Source organism: Callithrix jacchus, chromosome 5 (assembly GCF_049354715.1).
Source record: "Callithrix jacchus isolate 240 chromosome 5, calJac240_pri, whole genome shotgun sequence".
NCBI classification, from domain to species: Eukaryota; Metazoa; Chordata; class Mammalia; order Primates; family Cebidae; genus Callithrix; species Callithrix jacchus.
Genome location: NC_133506.1, coordinates 39,979,303 through 40,006,463, shown reverse-complemented (window position 1 = coordinate 40,006,463; position 27,161 = coordinate 39,979,303). Strand labels below are relative to the sequence as shown.

Sequence of the window (27,161 nt, the reverse complement as noted above, 5' to 3'; positions counted from 1 at the left end):
AATCCCTTGAACCTGGGAGGCAGAGGCTGCGGTGAGCTGAGATTGGGCCACTGCACTCCAGCCTGGGTGACAGAGCCAGACTCCATCTCAAAAAATAATAAATAAATACTTTAGCCAGAAGTAGCCATGCAGACCCCCCCAGCCCCACCCACAAGAGGACGTGACCACCGCCCTCATTCACTGCCTGATCCTCATGTTCTCAGGGGCTCCATGGCCAGGCCTGGTTTTACCTTCTCACTTCCTCCTGCCTTCCCAGTAACCTCATGCAACTCTTCTCACCCAGCCTCAGATCATCCCCACGAACACTTAAACTTGCCCAAGACATCCCCATCTTAAAACGAGCCCCCATTCTCGACCCACATGCACGTCCTGCCCTTCCAGGCTGCTAGTTCCTTTAGGGGCAAAGTTGTGAAAGAGTAGCCTAAACCAACTTTGTCGTTTTACCTCTGCTTCTTTTTTCTTTTTTTTTTTTTTACGGAGTTTTTGCTCTTGTTACCCAGGCTGGAGTGCAATGGTGTGATCTCAGCTCACTGCAACCTCCGCCTCCTGGGTTCAAGCAATTCTCCTACCTCAGCCTCCTGAATAGCTGGGATTACAGGCACGCGCCACCATGCCCAGCTAATTTTTGTATTTTTAGTAGAGACGGGGTTTCACCTTGTTGACCAGGATGGTCTCCATCTCTTGACCTCATGATCCACCCACCTCAGCCTCCCAAAGTGCTGGGATTATAGGTGTGAGCCACTGCGTCCGGCCACCTCTGCTGCTTTCTTACCTTATTCTAGTGTGGTTTCTACCCTCACTCAGGCCTCTAGAATGGTTCCCAATCTTGACTACATGTTTTTTTAAAACAGGCTCCCCCGGGCCTGCCACCAAGGATTTGCTTAACCAACCTCAGATGGGACTGAGGCCTTGGGAACTGGCTAGAACTTTCTGTGCTCCTAACTTGCAGCCAGGGTTGAGAACCACGCCTCTGAGGTCCACAGTGTCTGGGCTTTTAGCCTGAGGAACATATTTCCGCTCTTCTGCCCTGTGACCTCCAACAGGGCCTGACCCTGTGAGTCCTGTGGCTGTGGTAACAAGTTACCACACCCTAGGTGGCTTCAACCAACAGAAACATGTGCCCTGGCAGGTCTGGGAGCCAGAAGTCCAATGTCAAGATGTTCTCAGAGCCACACGCCCTCTGAAACTCTCGGGGTGGGGGGATCCATTCTTTGCCTCTTTTGGCTGCTGGTGGTTCCAGGCATTCCTTGGCTTGTGGCCGCATCAATCCAGTCTCTGCCTCTGAGGTCATGTTGCTGCTTCTTCTTGCGTCTGTCTCTCTTAAAACTCTGCTTCTCCCTTAAAAGGGTACATGTGATTGTATCTAGGGCCCAACCAGATAATTCAGGATAAACTCTTTCTGTCAAAACATTTAATAATCACACTTTGCCATATAAGGTAATTTTTTTTTTTTTTTGAGATGGAGTTTTGTACTTTCACCCAGGCTGGACTGAAGTGGCATGATCTCAGCTCACTGCAACTTCTGCCCCATGGGTTCAAGCAATTCTCCTGCGTCAACCTCCCAAGTACCTGGGATTATAGGTGCCAGCCACCATGGCCAGCTAATTTTTATATTTTTATTAGAGACAGAGTTTTGCCACGTTAGGCTGGTCTCAAACTCCTGACGTCAGGTGATCCACTCGCCTTGGCCTCCCAAAGTGCTGGAATTACAGGCATGAGCTACCATACCCGGCCATAAGGTAATATTTTCTTTTTTGAGGGGGAGTCTTGTTCTGTTGCCCAGATTGGAGTGCAGTGGCTCAATCTTGGCTCACAGCAACCTCTGCCTCCCAGGTTCAAATGATTCTCCCACCTCAGCCTCTCGAGTTGCTGGGACTACAGCTGCATACCACTATGCCTGGCTGATTTTTGTATTTTTAGTAGAGATGGGATTTCACTATGTTGGCCAGGCTGGTATTGAACTCCTGACCTCAAGTGATCCCAAAGTGTTGGGATTATAAGCGTGAGCCACCACACATGACCCATATAAGATAATATTTACAGGTTCTGGGGATTAGGATTAGCATATAGACAGCTTTGTGGGGGCTGCCATTCAGCCCACTGTGTTACCCCTGTGAACCACTGTTCACCTGTCCCTGACATCTGACAGCATTCTGCACACCACACACCTGCCCACCTCTCTGGCTGTGATTCAGGCTTGGCCTCTTCCATAAAGCCACTAAGTGCTGGCGCTGGTCAAAGCTTCATCCTAGGCCTTTTCCTTACCTCCATTGATGTTCTCTCCCTAGATGAGCTCCTTCAAGCTCATGGCTTCCGTGCTCACCCACATTGCCACCTATATTCCCAGCTTGGGCTTCTCAGGACAGCTCTAGACTCTTGCACCCCATTAGCTTCCTCCCTTTACCTTTGGATATCTCAAAGGCATCTCCAGTTGGCCGGCCGAGGTGGTTCACACCTGTAATTCCAGCACTTTGGGAGGTTGAGGTGGGAAGATCACCTGAAGTCAGGAGTTCAAGACCAGCCTGGCCAACATGGTGAAATCCCATCTCTACTAAAAATACAAAAACTAGCCAGACTTTGTGGTGGGTGCCTGTAGTCCCAACTACTCAGGAGGCTGTGGCAGGAGAATCGCTTGAACCTGAGAGGTGGAGGTTGCAATGAGCTGAGCTAGAGCCACTGCACTCCAGCCTGAGTGAGAGAGTGGAACTCCATCTCAACAAAACAAAAGGCATCTCCAGTTTAACATAACTAAGACCAAACCAATCCTGCCTTCCTCCCCCACATCCTACCTTCTGGAGGGAGATCCAGGACTTGGTCTTCTCTTCCAGGGTCCTCTGTCTCAAACTGCAGGAATCACTGCCCACCCAAACCGAACCTGCAGTGTGATCCTTGGCATCTTCCATCCACCAGTTCTTCCCCTATGCACCTCACAACCCTGGTCCAAGCCACTGTGGTCTTTCAAATGACTGCATAGCCTCTAACTGGCCTTGTATGAGCCATCCTCTTTCTCTAACCAGCTTCCAACCCTGCAATGCCTTCTCTGTGCTTTCGAGACAAAGCCTGACTCGTTGTGGCCTGCACAGCCCTCCCTGGGTGGTCTTACCCTGCAGCCTCTCCAGTCCCGTGAACCCTCCCTTCTCTGAACCTGTATTTAATTCCTCACACACGCCATTTTCTCCTGCCACAGGGCCTGGCACATGCTGTTCCCTCTGCCTGGAATTTTCTTCCCGCCTCCCTCTGAACCCCTGGTGGGTTCTTCTCTATCCTCGCCTTTTAGCTCAGGCTCAAGGTGGGCCCTCTAGCTGTGTTCACATCTCTTGTTTGTTACCCTCTGTCATAGGACTGTGTTTGTGCTTCCAAAGCATCGTCTTGGTTTGTGACTGTATGTGTTCCCAATTGCTTAACGCCTTTCCCACTTTGGGGCCTGTACAAGCCCCAGGAAAAGGATTTGGACCCTTCTGTTTAACTCTACAATCTAGCATCCAGCAGGAGCACAGGCCTTCATTGACTTTTATTTTTGAGACAGAATTTTGCTCTTGCTGCCCAGGCTGGAGTGCAGTGGTAAAATCTCGGCTCACTGCAGCCTCTGCCTCTCGGGTTCAGGCACTTCTCCTACCTCAGCCTCCTGAGTAGCTGGAATTACAGGCATGTGCCACCATGCCTGGCTAAGTTTTCATATTTTTAGTAGAGATGGGGTTTTGCCATGTTGGACAGGCTGGTCTCGAACTCCTGGCCTCAGGTGATCCTCCCACCTCAGCCTCCCAAAGTGGTTGCATTATAGGCATGAGCCACCACGCCCAGCCTTCATTGACTTTTAGTTGACAGCTATTTAGCATTTGCGATGTGCCAAGAACTACCCGTGCACTAACACGGTTAACCCTCACGGAGCCTAGGAGGAAGGACTATCATTATCCCCATTTAACAGATGAGGATGCTGAGGCACAGGGTCATGCTGGGAGTGAGTGGAGGAGCCGAGATTCCAGCTCTAACTGCATGTGCTATACAGTGTGACTCTAGCTCACTGGCTGGGCCCTCTCCATAGCCCTGTGAGGGTTAAGGATAGAAAACAGAGGCTCAGAGAGATGAGGCCTCTTGCCTGAGGTCACACAGCTGGTTGGCTGTTCCCTGGGCTATAAGCTTCAGTATTCCCAATGCTGAGCGTATTTTGAGAACCTGAGAAACATTTGGCTGAGTGGGAACTGAACTCATTTTGTCAAGGAATCCAACAACTCAACTGGCCCCGAGCCTGGGGGTGAGGACCCCTCGGTCCCTTGCCAGCTGGATGACCTCGGGAGAGATCTGATGACTCTGAGATCCTGCTGATAGGACCTCTGGTGTCTCTGTTCCCTGCTGGCCTCCCATGGGCGCGGGCTGGGTTTCCTCTGTAGGAGGCAGCTCATGGATATGCGCCTACATGCCCCTGGGCCAGCAGTTCCTTGGCCAGGCAGTTCCCATTCCTGCCTGAGCCAGGGCAGCCAACTTATCCAGCTCTCAATGTTCCCCATCCCAGCATGAGATGTCAGCTGAGAGTTTTCTGGATCTCCCCTGGCTGGGGGGAAAGCTTCCATCATTTGGAACGGGAACAGCAAAAACAGCAAAGTCCCTTTCCCCACCATCTCCCACTGCCTGCTGTGCTTCATGATAAACACCCTGGCTGAGTGGCAGGGGCTATTTGCTTTGGGCTGTCCATGTCCACCTACACTGTCCTTTGTAATCTTTACAATTTTTCTTGGATAGGGGAGCATAATATTCCACTGTTTCTCAGTTGAGGAAACCGAGGCTCAGAGAGGTGAAGTGTCTTGTCTGAGGTCACACAGCCAAAGAAGGGGCAGAGCTGGGAGTCCAGCCTCATGGGCTACCTCCAAGGACCCTGCTCTTAAACTCTAGAGTACTAGAAAGATCTTGTATTGCCTAATATTGATTCCTGATAAGCTATGCCTGAGTAGCATCTCCTTTTGAAAATGGAGCCTGAGTTGGTCACAGTGGTGCATACCTGTAATCCCAGCACTTTTGGAGGTCAGGAGTTTGAGACCAGCCTGGCCAACATGGCGAAACCCCATTTCTACTAAAAATACAAAAATTAGCCGGGCATGGTGGCACCTGCCTATAGTCCTAGCTACTCAGGAGGCTGAGGCACAAGAATCACTTGAACCTGGGAGGCAGAGGCTGCAGTGAGCCAAGATTGTGCCACCGAACTCCAGCCTGGGTGAAAGAGCGAGACTCCATCCATCTCAAAAAGACAAGAAAATAGATTCTGAATTTTGAAATATACTGTGGCTCTTCCCTAGTTCAGGACATCCCTGGGTCAATCCCTTTTGTTAAAATAGTTTATTTAGTTGGCTGAGAGCAAGAGCTGCCTACGTGACCTGGAGCACAGGCCTTGAACTTGGGCTTCGGTTAGAACTCCACCTCTGCCACTCACCCGCTGCAATTAAGAACAGAGATACTGGGTTGGACTCCTGCTTCTATGACTTGCATGCTGTGTGGCCTTGGATGAGATATCTAACCTCTCTGAACCTCAGTGTCCTCAATCATGAAAGAGATAGAGATAACAGCTGAACCCCTTCCCCAGGAGCGGATTAAACAAGATAGTGCAGTACAGAGTTTACCGAGGTGTATGGAGTCAGTGGTCGGCCAGTAAATGGTAGCTAATGGTTATCATGATTAATGTTAACATTAAGCTCTGAAAGTTCCTTTGGGAACTCATAGGGATTTGTTCTCTCTCCCTTTCTCTCTCCCTCTGCCTCCTTTCAGGTAGAACTGCATGTCCACCTAGATGGAGCCATCAAGCCTGAAACCATCTTATACTATGGCAGGTAAGTCCATAGAGAAGAACGCTCTCTCCCTGAGATTTGGTGGGGGCCACAGCGACACCCCGAGGCCCCTGGGGAATCCCAGGGTCACTGTTCCTTCCTGTATCCCTGTGGAAATCAAGCTCCAGGCCAGAAGTGGGGCTGTGGGGTTGCAGGGGCCTGGGCACTGAGCTGGAGACCTGCAGACCAGCTCCTCAGCCTCTGGGCCTCTGACTCTTGCCCTGCTAGTGTCAGGTGAGCCAGGCCTGAGCCTGTTCTCCCCACCCACCCACATACATGCATGAAGGTAGTTCCCAGAGCTGAATCAGTCTGTCTTTTTTTTTTTTTTTTTTTTTTTTTTTTTTTTTTTTGAGACAGAGTCTTGCTCTGTCCCCCAGGCTGGAGTGCAGTGGCACAATCTTGGCCCATACAACTTCTGCTTCCCAGGTTCAAATGATTCTCCTGCCTCAGCCTCCCAAGTAGCTGAGATTACAAGTACACACCACCACATCCAGCTAAATTTTTTTTTTTTTTTTTTTGAGACAGTTTCGCTCTTTGTTAGCAGGCTGCAGTGCAGTGGAGCGATCGTGGCTCCCTGCAACCTCTGCTTCCTGGGTTCAAGTGATTCTCCTGTCTCAGCCTCCTGAGTAGCTGGGATTTCAGGTGCCCACCACCACAACTGGTCCAATTTTTGTATTTTTAGTAAAGATGGAGTTTCACCACGTTGGTCAGGCTGGTCTCGAACTCTTGACCTCAGGTAATCTGCCCATCTCAGCCTCCCAAAGTGCTGGGATTACAGGCGTGAGCTACCACACTCGGCCTAATTTTTGTATTTTTAGTAGAGACAGGGTTTCACCATGTTGGCCAGGCTGGTCTCCAACTCCTGACCTCATGTGATCCACCCAGCTTGGCCTCACAAAAGTGCTGGGATTACAAGTGTGAGCCACCATGTCTGGCCCCTGTCGTTTGACTTGGCTGAGAGCCTGTAGCAGGTGATGTGCCCACAGGAGATGCCAGTACTGTTTGTTGAGCATCTCCTAAAGCTGGGCTGGACTGTACCAGCTCACTGAACCCCTCACTGAACACACTCAGAAGAGGAAGATACACTCTGCATTTTACTGAGGTGGGAATGGGATCAGACAAGACAGTTGCCCAAGGCCACACAAGTTAACAGCAGATCAAGAGTTGAACCCAAGGCAGTCTGACCCTAAGGCTTTACTACATCATCAGGGTCATAACCTGCTAGGAGTCACGGAAAAGTGGTTCCCTCTCTCTGGACCCAAATCTCTGCATTTTCCAAGTGAGAACACATTTCCTGCTTCAGCTCTCAGGGATGCTGGTGGACCAGAGGGTCGCCCTGTTCCCCAGTGAGGAGGGTTCTTCCCTTCCTAGCCAGACCTCAAGGGCTCACGGCAGTTCCTCTTTTAGGACTAGCATTTAAGAGCAGGAACTTTGGGTGACTCACGCCTGTAATCCCAACACTTTGGGAGGCCCAGGTGGGGGTGGATCACCTGAGGTCGGGAGTTCAAGACCAGCCTGATGAACATGGAGAAATCCCATCTCTACTAAACATAAAAAAAATCAGCCAGACGTGGTGGTGCATGCCTGTAATCTCAGCTACTCAGGAGGCTGAGGCAGGAGAATCGCTTAAACCTGGGAGGCGGAGGTTGTAGTGAGCCAAGATCCTGCCATTGCACTCCAGCAGCCTGGGCAATAAGAGTGAAACTCCATTTCAAAAAAAAGTGCAGGGACCTTGAAGGCCAGTGGATCTGGAGTCAAATCTGGACACATTACCTCCTGTCTGTGAACTTGGTCTCTATCAACTGAGGCTAAGAACAGGGCCCTCCCTGACAGCTGACCTAGGAGACGGGCTCCTCATCCACACAGCCCTGCCCCGGCAGACCCGTGTCTCTTACATGTTTGCACAACACTCATTATGTTTGGAGCTGGAAGAACTCAGCCTCTCCCCTATGGTCTTGAAATTCAACTCTGGACCCAAATTTGAACATTTCTGCTCCATAAGCCAGAATCCTGTTATTCAGAGGCCTCCCCTGGGGAGAGAATGCGGGATTCCTGGGAGGCTGCTGCCCCAGCTCTGGGAGCATCTCCACCAACTCCCTGGGAGAGTTCTGGAAAGTCCACTCTTCTCCATCTGTTCGCACTTCCAGGGAACAACTTCTACTCCAAGAAGCTGCCATTGATTTAATTTATATTTAACTGCATGGCATAAGCATATTGGCATCTCCTGTGTGCCAAACACTTCTTTAAATGCTTTACCTGGGTTATTAAATCCTCCCAACAACTTGTAAGATAGGGACTTTATTGCTATCAATTTACCGATGAGGAAACTGAGCTGTGGTAGGGGAGTAACTTGCCCAGTAAGCACAGGGCAGAGGTTTGAACCCAGATGGTCTCCCCGAGTCCATGCCCCTGGCCATTAACCCCTGCCAGTTAGAGGTTTCGGTGAGGTGACGCACATGACATGCTTAGTTCAGGCCCATTAATGTGCTCCATAAATGTCACTTAATGATAATATTCTTATTAATTAGAACTTATGTCTCTAAGTGGGGTGAAGCTTATCTCTGCCTGGCCTTTGCCCATGTCAAGCTGCCAACTTGCCACAAGGCCCCTAATGAGGTTGTTCAGGGGGGCATCAAGATGAGATTGAACGGAGTCACTCATTAAGGGGTCACAGAGGGCTCATCGGCTGTAGCCAGGGGCTGGGAGTGCTGGGTGGGTCCAAGAGACAGGGGAAAGGAGTCGCCGGGAGGGGCACCAGTCTGATCATCCATTTCTCACACCACCTCTGGGGCCTGGAGATGACGTCCGGCAGGTGCCAGCTGGAGCGTGGCCTGAAGTCAGCAGGCAGGGGGATTGGAGAGTTTCTTACACTCAGATATGGGGAGTGGGCTGAGAATGGAGGGAAGAGGGGACCCCCTGGCCTGAGCCCTGCTAGGCCCAAGTCAGTAGCCCTTTTCCCAGCTCTGGAACTCAGGCCTGCCTCATTAACTGTTCTCACCCATTGCTTCTTCCTCCAGCTTCTGGGACTCTGCCCTCTTCAGGGGATTCTCTAATCTCGTTCTCCATCTTGTTCATAACCCTGTCAGCTATTGCGCCAAAGATTCTGAACCTGGCTGCTCTTTCCTCCTGTCACCACCGTGGTCTGGGCCACCGCTGCCCCTCACTGGTGCTGTGGTCTTCGGATGGGTCTCAGCCATCTACTCTGGCCTTCCTCTCTGCAGGCCCTGCAGTGCTGTAGCTGGAGCAAGAGTCTTAACCCATGATCTTCCCAGCTCATTCCCCTGCTCAAGACCCCCACCTCACTCGGGGTCAAAGCCAAAGTCCACACACGGGCCTTAAAGTTCTGCCAAGCCTGCACTGCCTCTCTGAGCTCTCTACGGCTCCTTGCTTAGTCCACACTGGATATTTTTCAAACATGCCAGACCGAGTAAACACAGAGGGTGGGTAACTTTCCCAGGGTCCCATAGCCTTTAAGTCACAGAGCTGGGATTCAAACCCAGACCACTGAGCTTCAGAGTCTGCTGTCTTTCTCATGACACACACACAGTTTCATTTCTTCCTCTGTGCACCCTTATAAAGAAAATATTTTTTACTGATGTGATAAATAGGGCTGGGAGATGGACTTGACCTGCAACCCCCTGAGCTCATCATCCCTCCCTGGGCTCCTGAGGGTGGGCTTCTTGTGGCTGTGTTGCCCACCGAGGCAGGAAGAAGACCAGACAATGCCCCAGGGCAGCAGCTGTGGCTGACCAGGGAGTAGGCATCAACTAAGAAAAGAGCGTGCACAGTGGCTCACATCTGTAATCCCAGCCCTTTAGGAGGCTGAGGTGGGTGAATCACATGAGGTCAGGAGTTCGAGACCAGCCTGGCCAACCAACCTGGTGAAACCCTGTTAGTTGTTGACAAAAAATTAGCCGGGGGTGGTGGCGGGTATCTGTAATCCCAGCTACTCAAGAGGCTGAGGCAGGAGAATCACTTGAACCAGTGAGCAGAGGTCGCGCCACTGTACTCCAGCCTGGGCAGCAAGAGCTAGACTCCGCCTCATACACATACAAAAAAAGTGTGGCCTTATGAGGAGCCTTGGCTTCTATGGGCAGCCGGGGACAGCAGGAGGTGCCAGGGCCCTAAGAACAACTCTATCCTGCTTCAACTTTGGGCCCCAGATGGGGCTTTCCAGCTTTGTCTGAGCAGCTTCTGGAGGCCGAGTCCCATGGGAGACACTGGAAGTCCCCTGTGCTGTCTGTCTCCAGTCGGGCCCCTGCATTCGTGCTCTGGCCTCAGCTCTGGCTTCCCGCCAGTTTCCCACACAGCAGCCAGAGGAGCTTTTAAAAAGGTAAATCATTTCATGCTAGTCCTGTTTGAAATCTTACTGTGCCTTCCCAGTGCTTTCAGGCAAAGCCCCAGCGCCTTCCTTAGTCCAGCCTAGCCCTGCCCTCCCAGGCGCCTCATCTGTACAAATGCCTGCTCTCTGAGAGCCAGACACCCTTCGCTTCCAATGCTCGCCACTGCCTGCCTGCAGTCTTTGCATGGACCCCTCCCCTGCCCAGAACCACCTCCATCCCAAGGCTTCTGCTTAAATGTCACCTCATTAGAGAGGCCTTCCCTGGCTGCTCTATGTAAACTCTGTTGAAAAGGTCTTGTTAGATTTGAGGAGTGTTGGAAATAGAAGTTAGAAACAGAAGCCCGGTGCTGCCAAGAAAAATCAGCACTGAGACAAAGGATCTTACAGCAATGCAATTTTTACTTCCTGTACTGCAGGAAGAGTACCCTCACTAGCCATTGTGCCACAAGAGTACAATGAACAAAGGAAAACAGACAAATTTATCCCTTACACATTTGGGGTCATCCTTACTGCTGTGTTTGATTTCCGTTGGCTACAGCCAGACCTTACCATTTAAACTAAAACCTGATTGGCTAATAACTTAAAACTTTTTTAAAGAGGTAAAAACCATGGAGAGTTGGGACATGTCTGTGAGCACCTCCAGCACAGTTATCTTGGTTAAAGTACAAGGACATAGAACGTACTATGTGCCTGTAAGCATGGCATGTCTAACAGCTACATAGGATAAGGCTTAACAAATAGTTATTAGCACACTTACTCTTTTTTTGTTTTGTTGAGATGGAGTTTCACTCTTATCACTCAGGCTGGAGTGCAATGGCTCGATCTCTACTCACTGCAACCTCTGCCTCCTAAGTAGCTGGGATTACAGGCGTGAACTACCACGCCCAGCTAATTTTTGTATTTTTAGTATTTTTGTATTTTGTATTTCTCCCTATTGGCCAGGCTGGTCTCGAACTCCTGACCTCAGGTGATCTGCCCTCCTCAGCCTCCCAAAGTGCTGGGATTATAGGCGTGAGCTATTGCGCTCAGCAGGACACTTACTCTTTAACAAGAAAAGAAACTTTGAAAAGGAACTTTTCTACTTCTCACAAGCAGGGAGGCTGGAGGAGAATCAAAGAGGAGAAATAGAAAGCAAAATCATTTGTTCTTGGGGACTGGCTGGCGGTGGGCAAGGGGAGGCACCCGTCTCTGGTGTGGGCAGCTGGGTAGGTGGAGGAGCCGTATTTGGAAATGTGGAACCAGGGAGGGGAGCGATCTAGAGGAAGGGGAAAGGTGGCATGAGATGCCTGCCTCCCAACTGGCAGTCAGACACAGGGGTCCATCTTGGTCACTGCTCTCTGCCCAGCACCCAGCACATCACAGGCCCTCAGGGGTGGTGTGTGGGTATAAAGGGTTAGAAGCTGTGGACCTCTGGATCCTAAGCTGAAGACCACCAGAGGAGATGAGTTGACCTGGCCAAGTGTGTAAAAGGCAGAGTCTGAGAGAGAGTGGCCAGAGGGAAGAGCCCCCACAGGTGGAGTCTCTGGAGTTGAAGGGAGACCCTTGGGAGCATCACACACAGCGGGTGCAGCAGGCCCTAGGCAAATGTGGTCACTGGGTTTGGCAGTATGGAAGCCAGAGCCCTAGTGTCATCTCCCTGCCTTTACTCAATAATTCTCAGAGTGATATCCAAAACAGTGTTTGACAACTGGTACAGGTTCTTCAGGGGCCACAGTTACTGGGCAAAGCCTTGCAAGGGTGACTGGGGCAGCTGGCCAGCAGCGGGAGTGCCAGTGCTGTACTGGGGTACCATTTCCCCCAAGGATCTCAGAGGGATTGGAGCAGCTAGGGAGCCATGGTGGGCTGACTGGCAGGCTGATGGGCACCAGGGTGACTCCTTGGTGGTACCCTCTGTGCGCTCTTGGGGACTGGGGCTAACAGGGAAGGGAGCACACTCAAGGGGTTTAGAAAACATTTATGTAGGGAAACATACATATATATATAAATTTTTTTTTTTTTTTTGAGACAGAGTCTTGCTTTGTTGCCCAGGCTGGCATGCAGTGGTGCGATCTTGGCCCACTGCAGCCTTGACTTCCCAGGCTCAGGTGATCTCCTACCTCAGACTCCCGAGCAGCTGAGACTACAGGTGTGTGCCACACACCTGGTGAATTTTTGTGTTTTGAAGGGGTTTTACCATGTTACCCAGTCTGATCTTGAACTCCTGGGCTTAAGCCATCTGCCTGCCTTGGCTTCCCAAAGTACCGGGATTACAGGTGTGAGCCACTCCGCCCAGCCTCCTATTTTTCTGTTCTTGCTTTGTGGATAATTGGATGCTTGGCCCTCCTGATTTAATCTTATCATTTTCTTAACTGTTTACTCCTATTTTTCTGTTCTTGCTTTGTGGATAATTGGATGCTTGGCCCTCCTGATTTAATCTTCTCATGTTCTTAACTGTTTACTCCTATTTTTCATCATCTTGCCTTTTTGTTCTACTTTGTGGAGGATTTCTTCACTTTTAGCTTCCAGTTCTTTTATTACATTCGGACGGTTGCTACCATATCCTCTATTTATTTATTTTACTTTAAGTTCTGGGTACATGTGTAGCTCGTGCAGGTTTGTTACATAGATATACCTCTTTTAAATTTGAGAGCTCTTTCTTATGTTCTGAATGTTCCCTTGTTTCACGGATGTGATGTCTTCTCATCTCTTTGAGGATACTCATTTATTTTCTGTTTTGGTTCTTAGGTTTTTGTCTATTCTCTGCATTGTTTCCTCAAAGTGTTTTTTGTCTATTCTCGTTTTGTCCCTCATGTTAGAAGCATTTCTTAATTTCTGGTGTTCTCTAGCTGTCCCTTTTATCTTTAAAAAAAAAAAAAAAAGGGAAAACTGAGGCTCAGGGTGACCTTGTGAGCTGGAGCAGAGCCGGGATAGGAGGAGGAGGCAGGAGTGTGTACAGAAGGGAGGAAGCCAGCTGGGCACAGTGGCTCACGCCTGGAATCCCAGCACTTTGGGAGGCCAAGGCAGGCAGATCACAAGGTCAGGAGGTCAGGATGTCCTGGCCAACATGGTGAAACCCTGTCTCTACTAAAAATATGAAAATTAGCTGGGCTTGGTGTGCATCTGTAGTCCCAGCTACTCAGGAGACTGAGGCAGAATTGCTTGAACCCAGGAGGCAGAGGTTGCAGAGAGCTAAGATCACACCACTGCACTCACACCTGGGGGAAAGAGCGAAACTCCATCTCAAAAAACAGAAAGGAGGAAGCCCCCTCCGAGCTCTCACCCTGCTTTCCAGAGCTGGGAGGGGAGGCTGAGAAGCTTGGGAAGAAATGGAGGTCCAAGCCAGGGGGGCTGTTTCCAGCACACCCTTACTAAGTGCTGCTATAGTCCAGCCCACTGTGGGGACTGTGGACAGGGAAGGGAGAGAGGTCTGAGCTGGATGGCGGCCCAATGGGCCCTTCCCCTGAGCTTCCACCAGCCCTCTCCCAGTGCACTGGGCCAGGCAAGCCTCTGATATGCCAGCCAGTTGGAGGGCGGAGGACGGAAATCCTGACGCCTGCCTCTACCCTGGGAATTGTGATGCTGCAGTTACTGCCCCTGATAACCCCAGACTGGGCATAGTACCAGCTGGCTGTGCCAGCTCCTGGGGCTGATGAGGAAATCATGAGCTTGCCTTGTACTTTCCTTGTCTCCAAGCATCCGTCCACCAGGGATATGGAGGGGGTGCGTACACAGGCGTCCATGTATGTATGCATGTGCATACACACACACAACTTCAACCTGTTTATCCCCCTTGAGATTTGCTGACTTGTGGCTGGGCGCAGTGGCTCATGCCTGTAATCCAAGCACTTTGGAGGCCAAGGTGGGCGGATCACCTGAGGTCGGGAGTTCAAGAGATTTGCTGACTTGTGCATTTGGGGCAGAGGGTGCTGGAAGAATTCTGGTCCTGGTTCTCAGTTTCCCCATCTGGTCAATGGGAACAGCTGGACTGGGAGATCCCCATGTCTCCTGCTGTGGTCCTGCAAGGAGGCTGGTGCTCCTGAGTTTGCTCCATCTGGACTATCAGGCTGGTTGGATCCTGCCCCGGGTTGGTCTACTAGTCACTGTTTTGTTTCCAGGAGGAGAGGGATCACCCTCCCAGCTAACACAGCAGAGGGGCTACAGAACATCATCGGCATGGACAAGCCGCTCTCCCTCCCAGGCTTCCTGGCCAAGTTTGAGTACTACATGCCAGCTATCGCGTGAGTTGCCCCCAACCTGCAGGTCCTGGGGCAGCATCAATTCCTATGACTAGGACCAGGCCTGTCCCTCAGCCTGTGGGGGCCGGAGAAGGAGCTCTGGGACCCTGACTGGCTTTCTCACCATTGTATACACTTAGTGAGTCTCTCCAGTGCCTTTAGGCTTCAGTCTTGCCTTCTGAGATGTGCATGTGATAGGCTGAAATTGCTTTAGCTTCTACAGACAAATGGCAGAATATAAGAGTTAAGAACACAGATCTGGCCAGGCGTGGTGGCTCATGCCTGTAATCCCAGCACTTTGGGAGGCCAAGGCAGGAGGATCACTTGAGGTCAGGAGCTGGAGACCAGCCTGGCCAACATGGTGAAACTCTGTCTCTACTAAAAATAAAAAAATTAGCCAGGCATGGTGGTGCATGCCTGTAATCCCAGCTACTTGGGAGGCTGAGGCAGGAGAATCTCTTGAACCTGGGAGGCAGAGGTTGCAGTAAGTCGAGATCATGCCATTGCACTCCAGCCTGGGCCACAGAGTGAGGCTCTGTCTCAAAGGAAGAAAGGAAGGAAGAAAGAAAACAGATCCTAGTATTAGACTTTCACAAAATAACTATGACATTGGATAAAATTACCCTTTCTGGGCCTCATTTCCCTCATCTCTACACTAGGGCTTGTGATCTTCCTGCCTCACAGGCTGGAGTTGGACCAGGCCCAGCACTGTCCTCAGGCCGCCCCCTCTTGCTTTGAAGAAAACGGCAACCTTTACTGACAGGCACTGTTAGATCAGCTGTCATGGCTTCCATTTCTTAACCGCAGAATATCTCCAGCATGACACTCACCTTTTGTAGCTGTCAACGGTCCTATAAGGTAGACACAATCTTCGTTTGCAGATGAGGAAATGGAGGCTCAGGGAAGTAACAGAGCTCACCCAGGACCATGCAGCTGGCAAGGGGTGAAGCCCAGATACTTGCCCTAGTGCCACTTTAAGCTTCCTGGCATGAGGCAGGCAAGAGTTTGGCCTTGGCAGTCACTGCTGCAGGAGCTCAGGAGGGGGAAAGGTAGAGGGGCCGGGGGCACTTGGGGAAGGCTTCCTGGAAGAGGAAAAGCAGGCTGGGCCTTGAGGAACGGAGAGGGTGTGTGATCTCGTCCAGAGAGCTCGATGCAGGGATGGTTTGGAGGCTGGGCCAAGTACAGATTGTTGGAGACCGGTGAACCAAGTCTTTGAGACAGATGGAGGCCACTGGCTGGGACAGAAATGAGGAGTCCTGGGGAAGGAAGATGTGTGCAGGGTGCAGAAGATGTGGTGCAGAAGCCTTTGCGCTCAGCCTGGAAGGTACCGACTGCCCTTATCCTTGGCCCTGGTGGGCAGATGCACAGGCGCACCCATGCTGCCTCCCTGGGGTACCTGATGTGTCTCCTAGAGACACTGCCACAGTGAGACACACGTGTAGGTGGAGCTTCTGTACACACTGAGGCATGTCATGGGGACACGCCACCCTACAGGCAGGTTCTACCTCTCTATCCTTGAAACAGAAGAGTCCCATCCCTGAAGGCCTGCGCTGGGCAGGCTGTCAGCCACTGTCTCATCTGAAGCTGCCTGGCCTTTCGGGCTTGACCTCCCCTGACTTCCTTGCCACCATCCACAGATGTTGGATGAAGTTCGAGCCCTCTGGTAGAAGTAAACTGAGGCCCAGGAAGACACAGGGTCAAAAACAATATAGGGCTTGAAACTGGCCCATCTATCTCTTAGTTTAGGGCCTTGTATTGTGAGCAGAGGGGAGGCCTGAATGTGAGATGGGGGCGGGAAGAGGCACGAAGATTCTCTCAAAGGCTTTTTCTTTTTTCCTGTCTGGAGTCACTGGGGAGCATTGCTAGGTACTGAAAAGGCCCAGAAGGGGTATGGGCAAGTGCTACAGAGAAATTCAATGATGCATTCATTCATTCATTGAGACAGTGTCTTGCTCTGTCTCCCAGGCTGGAGTGCAATGGCACTATCTCGGCTCACTGCAACCTTCACCTCCCAGTTTAAGGGATTCTCCTGCTTCTGCCTCCCAGGTAGCTGGGATTACAGGCACCCACCATCATGCCCTGCTCATTATTTTGTATTTTTAGTAGAGATGGGGTTTTACCATGTTTGCCAGGCTGATCTCGAACTCCTGACCTCAAGTGATCCACCCACCTCAGCCTCCCAAAGTGCTGGGATTACAGGTGTAAGTCACCACACCCGGCCTCCATCCTCATCCTGGAGATTCGAGAACTTCACATGACGCCTTCTTCTGAGAGTGGCTGCTCTGCCCTGGGGCAGGGCACTTTCTTCCCGTGCTGGGCCCTCCCGGTACTGTGTGTCTCCCTCACGAATTCTAGTAACCACTTCATTTTCACTCTTCACCGAGTCCACCGTCATGTAATCAACACAGTGGCCCTGACAGGCCAATTAGTGCCTTGCTTCTGGAGCAAAGACGCAGTAATCAAAACCAAAATGTTTGAGCATGTGTCTGCTCTGCTCCATGCCTGGGAGGGGTTGAAGAAGTTTGATTCCTTTGTCCCCACAATAACTCTTTGATGTACGTGACAGAGGGTGACTAAGCAGGGGCCACACAGCAGATAGGTGTGGGTACAAGGGTTCAAGTCCATGACTATATCCTGGGTGTCCCCCCATCCAAGCGTCCCTCTGGACTTGTCCAGCTGTGTCCTTTTCTCTTACTTCTCTTCCCTGCCAGCCTTATCTCCATCACCAACAAATATTTGGCTACTCTGTCCTAGGCACGGTCCTTAGCTGAGAGGTCACAGCTGTGACAAGACAGAGGAGTCCTTGCCACATGGAGACTGCATTCTAGTAGGAGATACTGCAAACTGGCTGAGAAGTCATATGACACACAGTGCTGAGTGGTGATAAGGACCTGGGAGTAAAAGCCCCAGAGAATGGTGGAGGGGTCATTTTAAGGCGGTCTGGGCCGGGCGTACCCGGTGGCTCATGCATGTAATCCCAGCACTTTAGGAGGCTGAGGCAGGCAGATCACGAGGTCAGGAGATTGAGACCAGCATGGCTAAGACGGTGAAAACCCATCTCTACTAAAAATATAAAAATTAGTCAGGCGTGGTGGCACGCACCTGTATTCCCAGCTACTTGGGAGGCTGAGATAGGAGAATCACTTGAACCCAGGAGGCAGAGGTTGCGGTGAGCTGAGATCATACCACTGCACTCCAGCCTGGTCAACAGAGCAAGACTCTGTCTCAAAAAAAAAAAAAAAAAAAAAAGGATAAGGCAGTCTGGCTGGGCGCGGTGGCTCACGTCTATAATCCCAGCACTTTGGGAGGCTGAGACGGGTTGGGTAGATCACCTGAGCTCAGGAGTTCGAGACCAGCCTGGCCAACATAGCGAAACCCTATCTCTACTAAAAATACAAATATTAGCTGGGTATGTTGGTGTGCGTCTATAATCCCAGCTACAGAGGCTGAGGCACGAGAATCACTTGAACCTGAGAGGCAGAGGTTGCAGTGAGCTGAAATTGCGCCACTGACTCCAGCCTGAGCAACAGAGCAAGACTCTATCTCCATAAAAAGATAAAGTGGTCAGGGAAGGCCTCTCTGAGGAGGTGAAGCTTGAGCTGGCTCTAAACCAGGGGACTGGAGAGAGACACAGTGTGGGACAGTATCAGGGAAGAGCAGGCCTGCAGACGCAAAGGCCTGGAGTGGCAACAAGCTTGACTGTCCTTAGATAGAAAGAAGGCTCTGGTGGCCTCGGGGAATGAGCGAGAAGGAAGGTAGGGGAGGCTGTCGAGGCCTGGAGGATGCATGCCTTTGGGTGGGATCTGGGAGTTGCAATTTCATTCTCTGTGGCAGGAAGCTATTGGGGCTTGGAGGGGAGAAGTGATATGCTTTGATTTACCTTCTTAAAAGATTGTCTCAGGTGCTGGGTGAAAAACAGGATGACAGAGGCCAGCATGGAGACAGGGAGGCCAGTTAGAGATGGCATGATTCAAGCCAGGACAGAAGGGTGAGAACTGTAACGCACTTCCGAAGTAGAGCTCATAGGACTTGCCCAGTGTCTGGGATCTTATCCAGTGGATGCCCAGAGCTTGGGTCTGGGGGATGAGGAAGGGCCAGAAGTGGGTTTAATCATCTGCCAAGGTTTGGGGACGTCATTTGCTCCCAGAGCTCCCAAGAGACTTAGGGAATGTTGTTTCCAACGCCTTTCTTCCCTTCCCAGGGGCTGCCGGGAGGCTATCAAAAGGATTGCCTATGAGTTTGTAGAGACAAAGGCCAAAGAGGGCGTGGTGTACGTGGAGGTGCGCTATAGCCCGCACCTGCTGGCCAACTCCAAAGTGGAGCCAATCCCCTGGAACCAGGCTGAGTGAGTGATGGCCCAGGAAGAGCAGTGCTGAGGGTGTGGCTGGGAGGCCCTGAGTCTGGTAGGGCAAACTGCTGGTCCCTGACCCAAGCAAGACCTTGCTCTTGCCCCTGCCCCTAGTCTGGTCCATGGGCTCAGAAAGATGGGTTTAACTGTCACAAGAGACGTGGTTCCAATCTCGCTTTGGAATTGTACTCTTACCTTGGGCACAAGTGTTTGGCTGTGTCTTGCAACCCACAGCTCTGGCCACAGGCCTGCTGTCCAGGAATGTTAACCTGCTTAGCCAGCAACTTCTAAAGGTCCTGCTCTAACTTCATAACTGGAGTGAGTCTGGCCCATTTCCAGCCCCCTGCCTGGACCCCCACAGATCCCTAAGTGGTATCACAGAACCACCCTGCCCCATTTTCTGAGCCATGATTCTGACACATATAGAGAGTGAACGTCATGCCAGTCCCAAGCTTAGCAATGCTCTCCCTATGGGGGTGAGGAGGGCTGTGTGGACACCACACACCTCCCACTAAGATCGAGGGGCACCCAGATGCTATAAGGGCCAGAAGGGACATGCTAGGGCTTGGGGGTGTCTCTGCCAGTCTTTCCTCTGAGGCAGTGGGTCAGTGCGGGATGAGGGTCCTCCCCAGAGCCTCCTCTTCCTCCTCTGTCCCAGTCCCAAAGCTGCCCTTTGGCCTTCCCTTTGCCTCAGGCCCATCCCTACTCCTCTCCCCACACAGAGGGGACCTCACCCCAGACGAGGTGGTGGCCCTAGTGGGCCAGGGCCTGCAGGAGGGGGAGCGAGACTTCGGGGTCAAGACCCGGTCCATCCTGTGCTGCATGCGCCACGAGCCCAGTGAGTAGGATCACCGCCCTGCCCAGGGCTGCCCGCCTGACCCTGGTCCTGACCTCCTGGCCTAGCACCCCCATGACCTGACCTCCCCTGTGCCCCACACCCCCATGGTGTCCCCTGGAGCCCACTGTCAGGAACTCGGGGCTTCCTGAAATGACTGGAGACCTCCTAGGCAGGCTCAGAACTTCCTAGAGACATACTTTTCTCTCCAGGGATGCCATGCCTTTATAGCCACCCTGCTGGAAACTCAACACCAAATAGGAGGTCAACTATTGAAAACAAAAATCTAGGCCAGATTCTAATCAGCCCATGTTCCTCCCTTGAGACCCCGTGGACCAGGCCCCATCCTGTCTGGGCCACAGAAATCATGAATAGGTCTGATTTCCCAGATTTCTGATCTCAAGTTTGTGCCTCGTGGTGCACAGCCTCACTGTGTGACTTTGGGCAGGTCACACCAACTCTGGTTGTGCACTGAGACACCTCAGTTGTGCACTGTCATAAGGAGATGATCACACTTACCTCATTCCTTTACCCCCAGGATTAGTGAGAACCAAAGCTACCTGCACGCATCTCCTCTAATCCTTACAGCAGGCTGTATAGTAGAACTACCATTGCTTATTCCCATTTGACAGATGAGGAAATTGAGGGGGAGTGAGGTGCAGCCTCTTGGAAGGCATGAACCCTGGATTTGCATCCAGGGACATCTAGTTCCAAAGCCTGTGTTCATTCTTTTTTAAACACTTTGTAATAACTTTATTAAGAGTAAATAATACATTAGCAATATGCCTCATAGTACTCACAAGTTCTGTCTTAGACGACAAGTTACACCGTCCTTCATTTCCTCATCTGCGCATGGGAGTAAGCCTACCATGAGCACTGTTGGAAACACAGGTGAGAGAAGGGTCTGTGTGTCATTTACTGAGCTCAGACCCTGTCGGTGGTGCTTTACACACATGGCCTCGGCAAAGCCTTGCCACGACCCTGTGCAGTAGCTGGCAGTGTTCTTTCTGAAAAGGGTGGAAACTGAGGCGCTACATAGCAGTTTTCCGCAGGCCATGTGGTTAGGACGTAGCACAGGATTTGAAGACACTGAGCTCTGTTATGTGTTGGTCTCCCATGGGGGGGTGGTGGGGGGGTTGGGTAGGACAGCAGGCAGGTGGTGGGGGGGTTGGGTAGGACAGCAGGTAGGTGGGCAGGGAGGTCTCTCCATGGTGCTGATCATAGAGCCTGGGTGGGCACCTTGCCCACAGACTGGTCCCCTGAGGTGGTGGAGCTGTGTAAGAAGTACCAGCAGCAGACCGTGGTGGCCATTGACCTGGCTGGAGACGAGACCATCCAAGGAAGCAGCCTCTTCTCTGGACATGTCCAGGCCTACGAGGTGGGTCCTGTGAGAGGGAATGGAGAGGCTGGCCCTGGGTGAGCTTGCCTCCCACCGTTGGGAGAAATCACAAGAACCAGGGAGCATGGGGTCTCCTGAATTCTGAAGTGTGTCTTAAGGCATGAAACTGGAAGTCCCCCAGGCCAGGAATGGTGGTTCATGCTTATAATCCCAGCACTTTGGAAGGCTGAGGGAGGAGGATTGCTTGAGCACAGGAGTTTGAGACCAGTCAGGGCAACATAGTGAGACCCCATCTCTGCAAATATAAAAAAATTAGGTATGGTGGTGTGTCCCAGCTACTTGGGAGGCTGAGGTGGGAGAACTGCTTGAGTTCAGGAAGTCGAAGCTGCAGTGAGCTGTGATTATGCCACTGCACTGGGTGACAGTGGGAGACCCTGTCTCAAAAAAAAAAAAAAAAAAGAAAGAAAGAAAAGAAGGGAGGGAGGGAAAGAAAAAGAAAGGAAAGAGAAAAAAGCCTCACTTGGTGTTGGGAGTCCTGTTTGAGCCTGCTTCTAGCTGTGATCTAAGCAAGACCCTGGGCAAGACTGTCTTCTCTGGGCCTCTGGTTCTTCTATTGGGATGACTGAGTTAGAGCCGATATCTCAAAAGCCCCTTCCAGCCTAATGATGAATGTGCTTCCTGTGGAAGGGGAGCACCATGGTGGTGAAGGGTCAGGGTTCTGGAGTCCCACTGCCCGGGCTCACCTTGGTTCCACACTTCCTGTCTGACCGTAGTCATGTTGACTCACCTGAGCTTCAGTCCCCCATCGTAAAATGGGTGAGGTAATAGTTGTGAATATTAGATAATGTACACAAGTCACTTCATATACTGCCTGACACATGGTAACTGGCTAATAAGTGACAGCCACCACTTAAAGACTTGGGGGGTAAAAGACAGGTTTCCCCATGCTGTTGAAGGAGGCAGCCTGACTGTGGGATGGTTCAAGCTCCACAGCGTGGTCAAGGCAGGGCCTGCAGGGGCCCTCCCTCTAGGGCACCCATGACCTGACCTGGCTCTACCCCTTCCAGGAGGCTCTGAAGAGCGGCATTCACCGTACTGTCCACGCCGGGGAGGTGGGCTCAGCCAAAGTGGTAAAAGAGGTGAGGACCTGGGCTGGCCATGGGGTCCTTCCTGTTTCCTCCCATACTTGGCTCCATTCTGCTTCTCTACAGGCTGTGGACATACTCAAGACAGAGCGGCTGGGACATGGCTACCGCACCCTGGAAGACCAGGCCCTTTATGACAGGCTGCGGCAGGCAAACATGCACTTCGAGGTGAGCGGGCCAGGGAATGGGGAGGAACCATCCCCGGCTGTCCCTACTTCCTGTATAGAGAGGCAGAAAGCAGGGTGGGTCCCTGGAGCTAAAGGGGTGGCCCCAGGCCCAGACATGGGGGGGAGGGATCAGCATGGCCTGGGCCATCCCTGCCAGCCACACACCTGCTCTTCCAGATATGCCCCTGGTCCAGCTACCTCACTGGTGCCTGGAAGCCGGACACGGAGCATGCAGTCGTTCGGTGAGCTCTGGTCCCCTATTCAGTTATGTTCCAGGAAGGCCAAAGAGGGAGGAAACTGTAGGAAACAGGCATCAGCCCACGCCGGGTCTCTTAGCTATGAAATCTCTTTGACGCCCTGGGAAGCAGGCATTGCTGTCCTCATCTTACAGACGAGGAATCCAAAGCCAGATGTGCTGTGGCTTGACTGGGATTAACCAGCAGAGCTGGGGCCTTACAGCTCATTCAGCTGCAGCAGAATGCTCTGCTGCTCTGAGGAAAGCTTCCACACTTCCAATTCCCCCAACTCCGCCTCCTGGGCATCACGTAGGAAGCAGGAATCTCTCCTGCCAGTATGTTTTCTGTACTTGGCACCCCTGGGCATTCCCCTGAATGCCATCTTAAAGCTTTCCACTGGAGGGTCTGTTCCATCCTCCCTGGCTCCCATCTGTAGTCTAACCAGGGCCAACCCCTAGGAGTAATATCAGGCCAGCACTGATCCATCTGCCAAGCTTATGAGAAGAGGAGGGGCTTGGGCTCTGATGTTCTGAAGACAAGGGGGTCTTGAGGCTTGCCTTAGGAACATGTGGCACCTGTGGAGGTTCTTGGAGGCATGTGGGTACACCATGGGCTGGAAAAAGATCCAGGAGTCATCTGCACAGATATGGTGGTTGAAGGAGCAGTAGCCCCAGGAGGTGGTATAGCAAGAGGGCCTAGGATAGAACCCAGAAGGACAATGATATTTAAGGGACCAGCAAAAGAGACAAGTAGGAGGAAAGTCCAAAGTGTGGTGTCAGAGAAATCTAGGGAAACAGTTTCAAGAAAGAGTCAGCATTGTTAAATTCTGCTATAGGAGTCAATTATGGTCAGAGCTAGGAAAGATCATTAAATATAAGATGATGGTCAGGGATCGTGCTAAGAACAGCTTCCGTGGTATGTTGGAATAGCCCACTCCCAGTGGGACTGAGGAAAAGGCAGGGTAGGGTGCAGAGGGGAAGGTTAGAGAGGGTGGCAGCTGGAGGAGGATGCTACTTTTTTGGCTTCCTCCCCCCACCACCACTGGTCATCATTCTGCATGGTTCTCACGTCTGGCCCCTCTGCTGCCTTTGCCCAGCTCTGGTCTGCAGGATGGGTTGGAGTCTGGAGTTTCCGGTTACATAGCCTTGGGCAAGTCATGGACAAGTCACCTGAGTTCTCTGAATTTATTTCCCCCTCTGCCCAAGGATCAGCTCTTTCAGATCTGTTTGAGGCTGCTGTGAGGATCAAAGGCGGGTGCACATCAATGTGCTCTGACTATGTAAGAGTAAAAGGAGGATCGTTCTCTCCCCTTCCCCTCCTGCAGTCTCAGAAATGACCAGGCTAACTACTCACTCAACACAGATGACCCACTCATCTTCAAGTCCACCCTGGACACTGATTACCAGATGACCAAACGGGACATGGGCTTTACTGAAGAGGAGTTTAAGAGGCTGGTGAGTGGGTGTGAGCCATACTGGCCTTGACTAAGGTTTGGGAGTATGAGATTTACAGGTCCTGCCGAGGGCCTGGAACCTTTGGGGAGAGGGAGCAAGTTTGCCTGAACAGTCCAAGACAAGCCCAACCTAGACACTTACAGAGAAGACATCTTTGGGTTGATGTCCTGACCTAGGACCAGGTTTTTGATCCTTTGCTTGGGTTGAGTACCTTTAAAGAATCCAATGAAAACTGACAACCATCTCCCCAGAAAGGTGTGTCTTTCTGGGTGAAAGTCACATGTCTTTCTGGGTGAAAGTCATCCAGCGATGAAGTCTTGCGTGCTCTCTTCAGGTTGTTCTTAGATCCCAGGCTGAGTCTGTTCCTGCAGGTGTCTTTGGGGTATTTCTGCCCCCCTCCATGCCACCCCGTCTCAAAGGTTTCCCCAACTTCCTTCTCGCAGCCCTTTATCACATAATGACACATTAAAAACAGGACCCCATGGTCTCCACTCTGGCATTTGCTGCTGTGTGACAGTGGACAAATCCCTCCCCTATAAGCATACCTGCCCATGTTCAGTGAAGAGGATGGACTATCACTACATTGCAAGAGCTGCCTTCTTTGTTCTCTGATTCCATGTTGTCTGGATTCTGGCCCTTCCAGAACATCAATGCAGCCAAGTCCAGTTTCCTCCCAGAAGATGAGAAGAGGGAGCTTCTTGACCTCCTCTATAAAGCCTATGGGATGACACCTTCAGCCTCTGCAGGTAGGTTCCTATCTGGGCTTTCTGTGGGACTTCTAGCAAGATGCTCTTCCTTTCTTGGGCAGCGCCAAGAAGCTGTGATGACTCCCTGGTTTCTGGGCCCTGGCCGGGAGCAGGGTCTCATTAGATTGGCTTGTTTTCCATATAACTTCTTGAGAGGCTGTTTGAAGGGGGGACTTTCTGAAGCCCAGTCCCAAAGATCTGGGGATCTTGGGACATCGCCATGGCTGCCCAAAGCCAAGGGCAGGGAGTCGGGCCCAGGCTTGTTCTGCTCCTTTCTACCACTGTGGTCCTGGCATGGCATCCCTGCCATCAGTAGGAAGTTCTTTTCTGGTTCTGGTGTCCTATGATTTTTACAACATCCTGGGTACTGCAAGTTGCCTGATTTTTCTGCTTCTCTGAACCAACGAGCAGGGCAGCACCACTGAGGACGCCACTCCTCCAAGCCTTCACCCTGCGGAGTCACCCTAGCTCTGTGGTGCTGAGCAACATTCTTAAATGTATTCCTTCCAAGAAGACCATGATCTCGATGGTCAGTTACTGATGCTCCTGAAGCCTGTGTGTCCATTTCTGCATACACGTGTACCTCGGCATGGCTGCATCACTTCTCTGATCATGTGCCCTGGACAGGGATCAGCACCCTTGCACACGGGTATGGTTGAATCTAAACCCCTCCTTCTGTGGCAACTTGTACTGAAAAGCTGGTGCTCAATAAAGAAGCCCATGGCTGGTGTCATGCAGCAGGTGGCATGTAATTTGGTCTTGGGCAGGGTGAGAATGGAAGGAGCTAGGTCAGCCTGCTCAGTAGCAGGGCTTGAGCCCAGGGAAGGCTGTGAATGCTAGGCCAGAGCTGCTAATGCTGTGGGCCAAGAGGGGTCCAGAGACTGTCCTCCTTCCAGAAGAAACAAGGCTTCTCTGGTTGTCTGCTCAAACATTCCCTCAACTCTGAGCCCCTCCTAATTCTAGAATTTAAGGAGTAAACCTTGCTTTTGAGTTCCTAAAACTGGCAGCTGGGGTGACAGCAGACAAGATGGAAGAGGGCTCATCAGACACTGGGCCTCGGAGTGGTGCTGGCCTCTGTGGAGCGCCGCATCGTCTCAGAATCTTACCCTCCAGAAGCCTGGGGCAAGTCGGCTAATTGTGGACTCAGGGAAAATAAGGCCCAACGCTGTTTTTGCTGCTTTAAGGAGAAATAATCTTAAACCAGTCACACAAATCATCAGCATTTATTTCCTGGGTCCTAGGTGTCACTTATCCTGGTAGAAAGGGCAGAGGTGGTCAAATAGTTTTGAGCCCAAATCCCTTTCCTAAAAATGGATCTGTGAAGCTCCATGAGGGAACCTCAGAGCTGCACAGACAATGAGAGTTTAGTTAAAATGGCTTAAAAAAATGTGGATTGTCAGCTCTCTCTGTCTCTGCTGAAAAAAGGTTTAAAATTTTTAAAAAGTTTAAAAGTGATTTCTAAAAAAGGGACAAGAAGGTCTTGACCCAGAAGGTTGGGGTTGGAAAGGAGGTGTTGGTGTTGGGACAGGGACCCTGCCCAGGCTGCTCGCGAGAGGAACGTTCCTACATGGGCTGCTCACTGTAGGGCAGGGCCCTGCCCAAGTCCCGGCACCAGCTCAATAAATAACATTTGTGGTTACAGTGTCTTGAAAGTGTACCTGGGAACAGTGAGAAGGTGGTGGGAATGTGGAGCCTGTGGGTGTGGGCAGAGGGCTTTCCCGGAGTGGAGGCCACAGAGGCCTCTTGGGAGCCTTCTCAGTCTGGCCTGATTTATCTGGGACATGGGGCTCAGAGAAGAGGCTGCTGGGCCAGTGCCAGGGTTCCCCCTCTGGGAGGGGACAGAAGGTATCTCGTCCAGCCTACTTGGACGAGATCAGACTCAAGACGAGGTGGTCCCATCGCTGCTCTGGGGCTGGTTGCCGGCTTCCTTGTCTTGGGCACTTCCCTCCACCTGTCCTTCTGGAGAGGAGAGAAAGGTTTTTCTTGGGCACATATACACAAAGTAAAGCACAGAAGGGGGTGTAAAAGGGCCCAGCCAAATCAATCACAATGGATATGCCCTGGGGAGCAAGACAGGAGCTGGACTGGGGTGGTAGTGACCAATGGGACTTTGCCCTGGTCTGTAACATCTTTTTACATGGAAATGCATGTGCTGTTAGTATAATTAAAAGTCAATTGAGGGCCATTTTGGATGGGTGCTTAAAGCATCTTGAAGGTCATTTTATTTGTGCAGGTTCCCAGAGGGGGAGGCCAAATGTTAAGTCCCCAGAGTGTAACAGGTGCTCAGCAAATGGCAGCTGTTCTTCTAAGACAGTAAAGAGCCCTGAACCAGGCCAGCTCAGGGAGTGCTAGGGTGTGGCCTGCATTAGGCCTGTGGCTGCCAACTGTGCAGCATGGGGTATGTGCTGGGACCCCTCCCCAAACCCGTCCTGCCGGACACCTTGGCAGCCTGAAGGACAGCAGCAGGCTCACAGAGGGGGAGCACCTCCCCAGGGAGGCAGGGTACAAGCCGGATCGCCACT

The 27,161-nt window shown here is 51.6% G+C and overlaps 2 protein-coding genes across 24 annotated transcripts in view; one reads left to right on the top strand and one right to left on the bottom strand.

Moving 5' to 3' along the window:
- ADA (adenosine deaminase) overlaps window positions 1-25,376 on the top strand; it is a 34,632-nt gene extending 9,256 nt beyond the window's left edge. Inside the window, exons 2-12 of one of the 8 annotated variants that reach the window (XM_078371735.1) lie at window positions 5,755-5,816; window positions 14,253-14,372; window positions 18,571-18,714; window positions 19,440-19,555; window positions 20,803-20,930; window positions 21,959-22,021; window positions 22,103-22,204; window positions 22,381-22,445; window positions 23,764-23,893; window positions 24,537-24,639; window positions 25,051-25,376. In XM_078371735.1, the coding sequence (XP_078227861.1) occupies window positions 5,755-5,816; window positions 14,253-14,372; window positions 18,571-18,714; window positions 19,440-19,555; window positions 20,803-20,930; window positions 21,959-22,021; window positions 22,103-22,204; window positions 22,381-22,445; window positions 23,764-23,893; window positions 24,537-24,639; window positions 25,051-25,064 (1,047 nt within the window). In that variant the 3' untranslated portion in view covers window positions 25,065-25,376. Of the gene's footprint in view, window positions 1-5,754; window positions 5,817-14,249; window positions 14,373-18,570; window positions 18,715-19,439; window positions 19,556-20,802; window positions 20,931-21,958; window positions 22,205-22,380; window positions 22,446-23,763; window positions 23,894-24,536; window positions 24,640-25,050 lie in introns of all 8 variants that reach the window. The other 7 variants (XM_078371734.1, XM_008995983.4, XM_002747638.6 and 4 more) reach the window with 7 other exon arrangements.
- A 467-nt stretch (window positions 25,377-25,843) lies between these two features.
- Window positions 25,844-27,161, bottom strand: part of PKIG (cAMP-dependent protein kinase inhibitor gamma) — a 98,678-nt gene continuing 97,360 nt past the window's right edge. For all 16 annotated transcript variants that reach the window (XM_054255400.2, XM_008995980.5, XM_078371743.1 and 13 more), the window contains one exon: window positions 25,844-26,598. In XM_054255400.2, coding sequence (XP_054111375.1) covers window positions 26,519-26,598 — 80 coding nt within the window. In that variant the 3' untranslated portion in view covers window positions 25,844-26,518. The remainder of the gene's footprint in view (window positions 26,599-27,161) is intronic.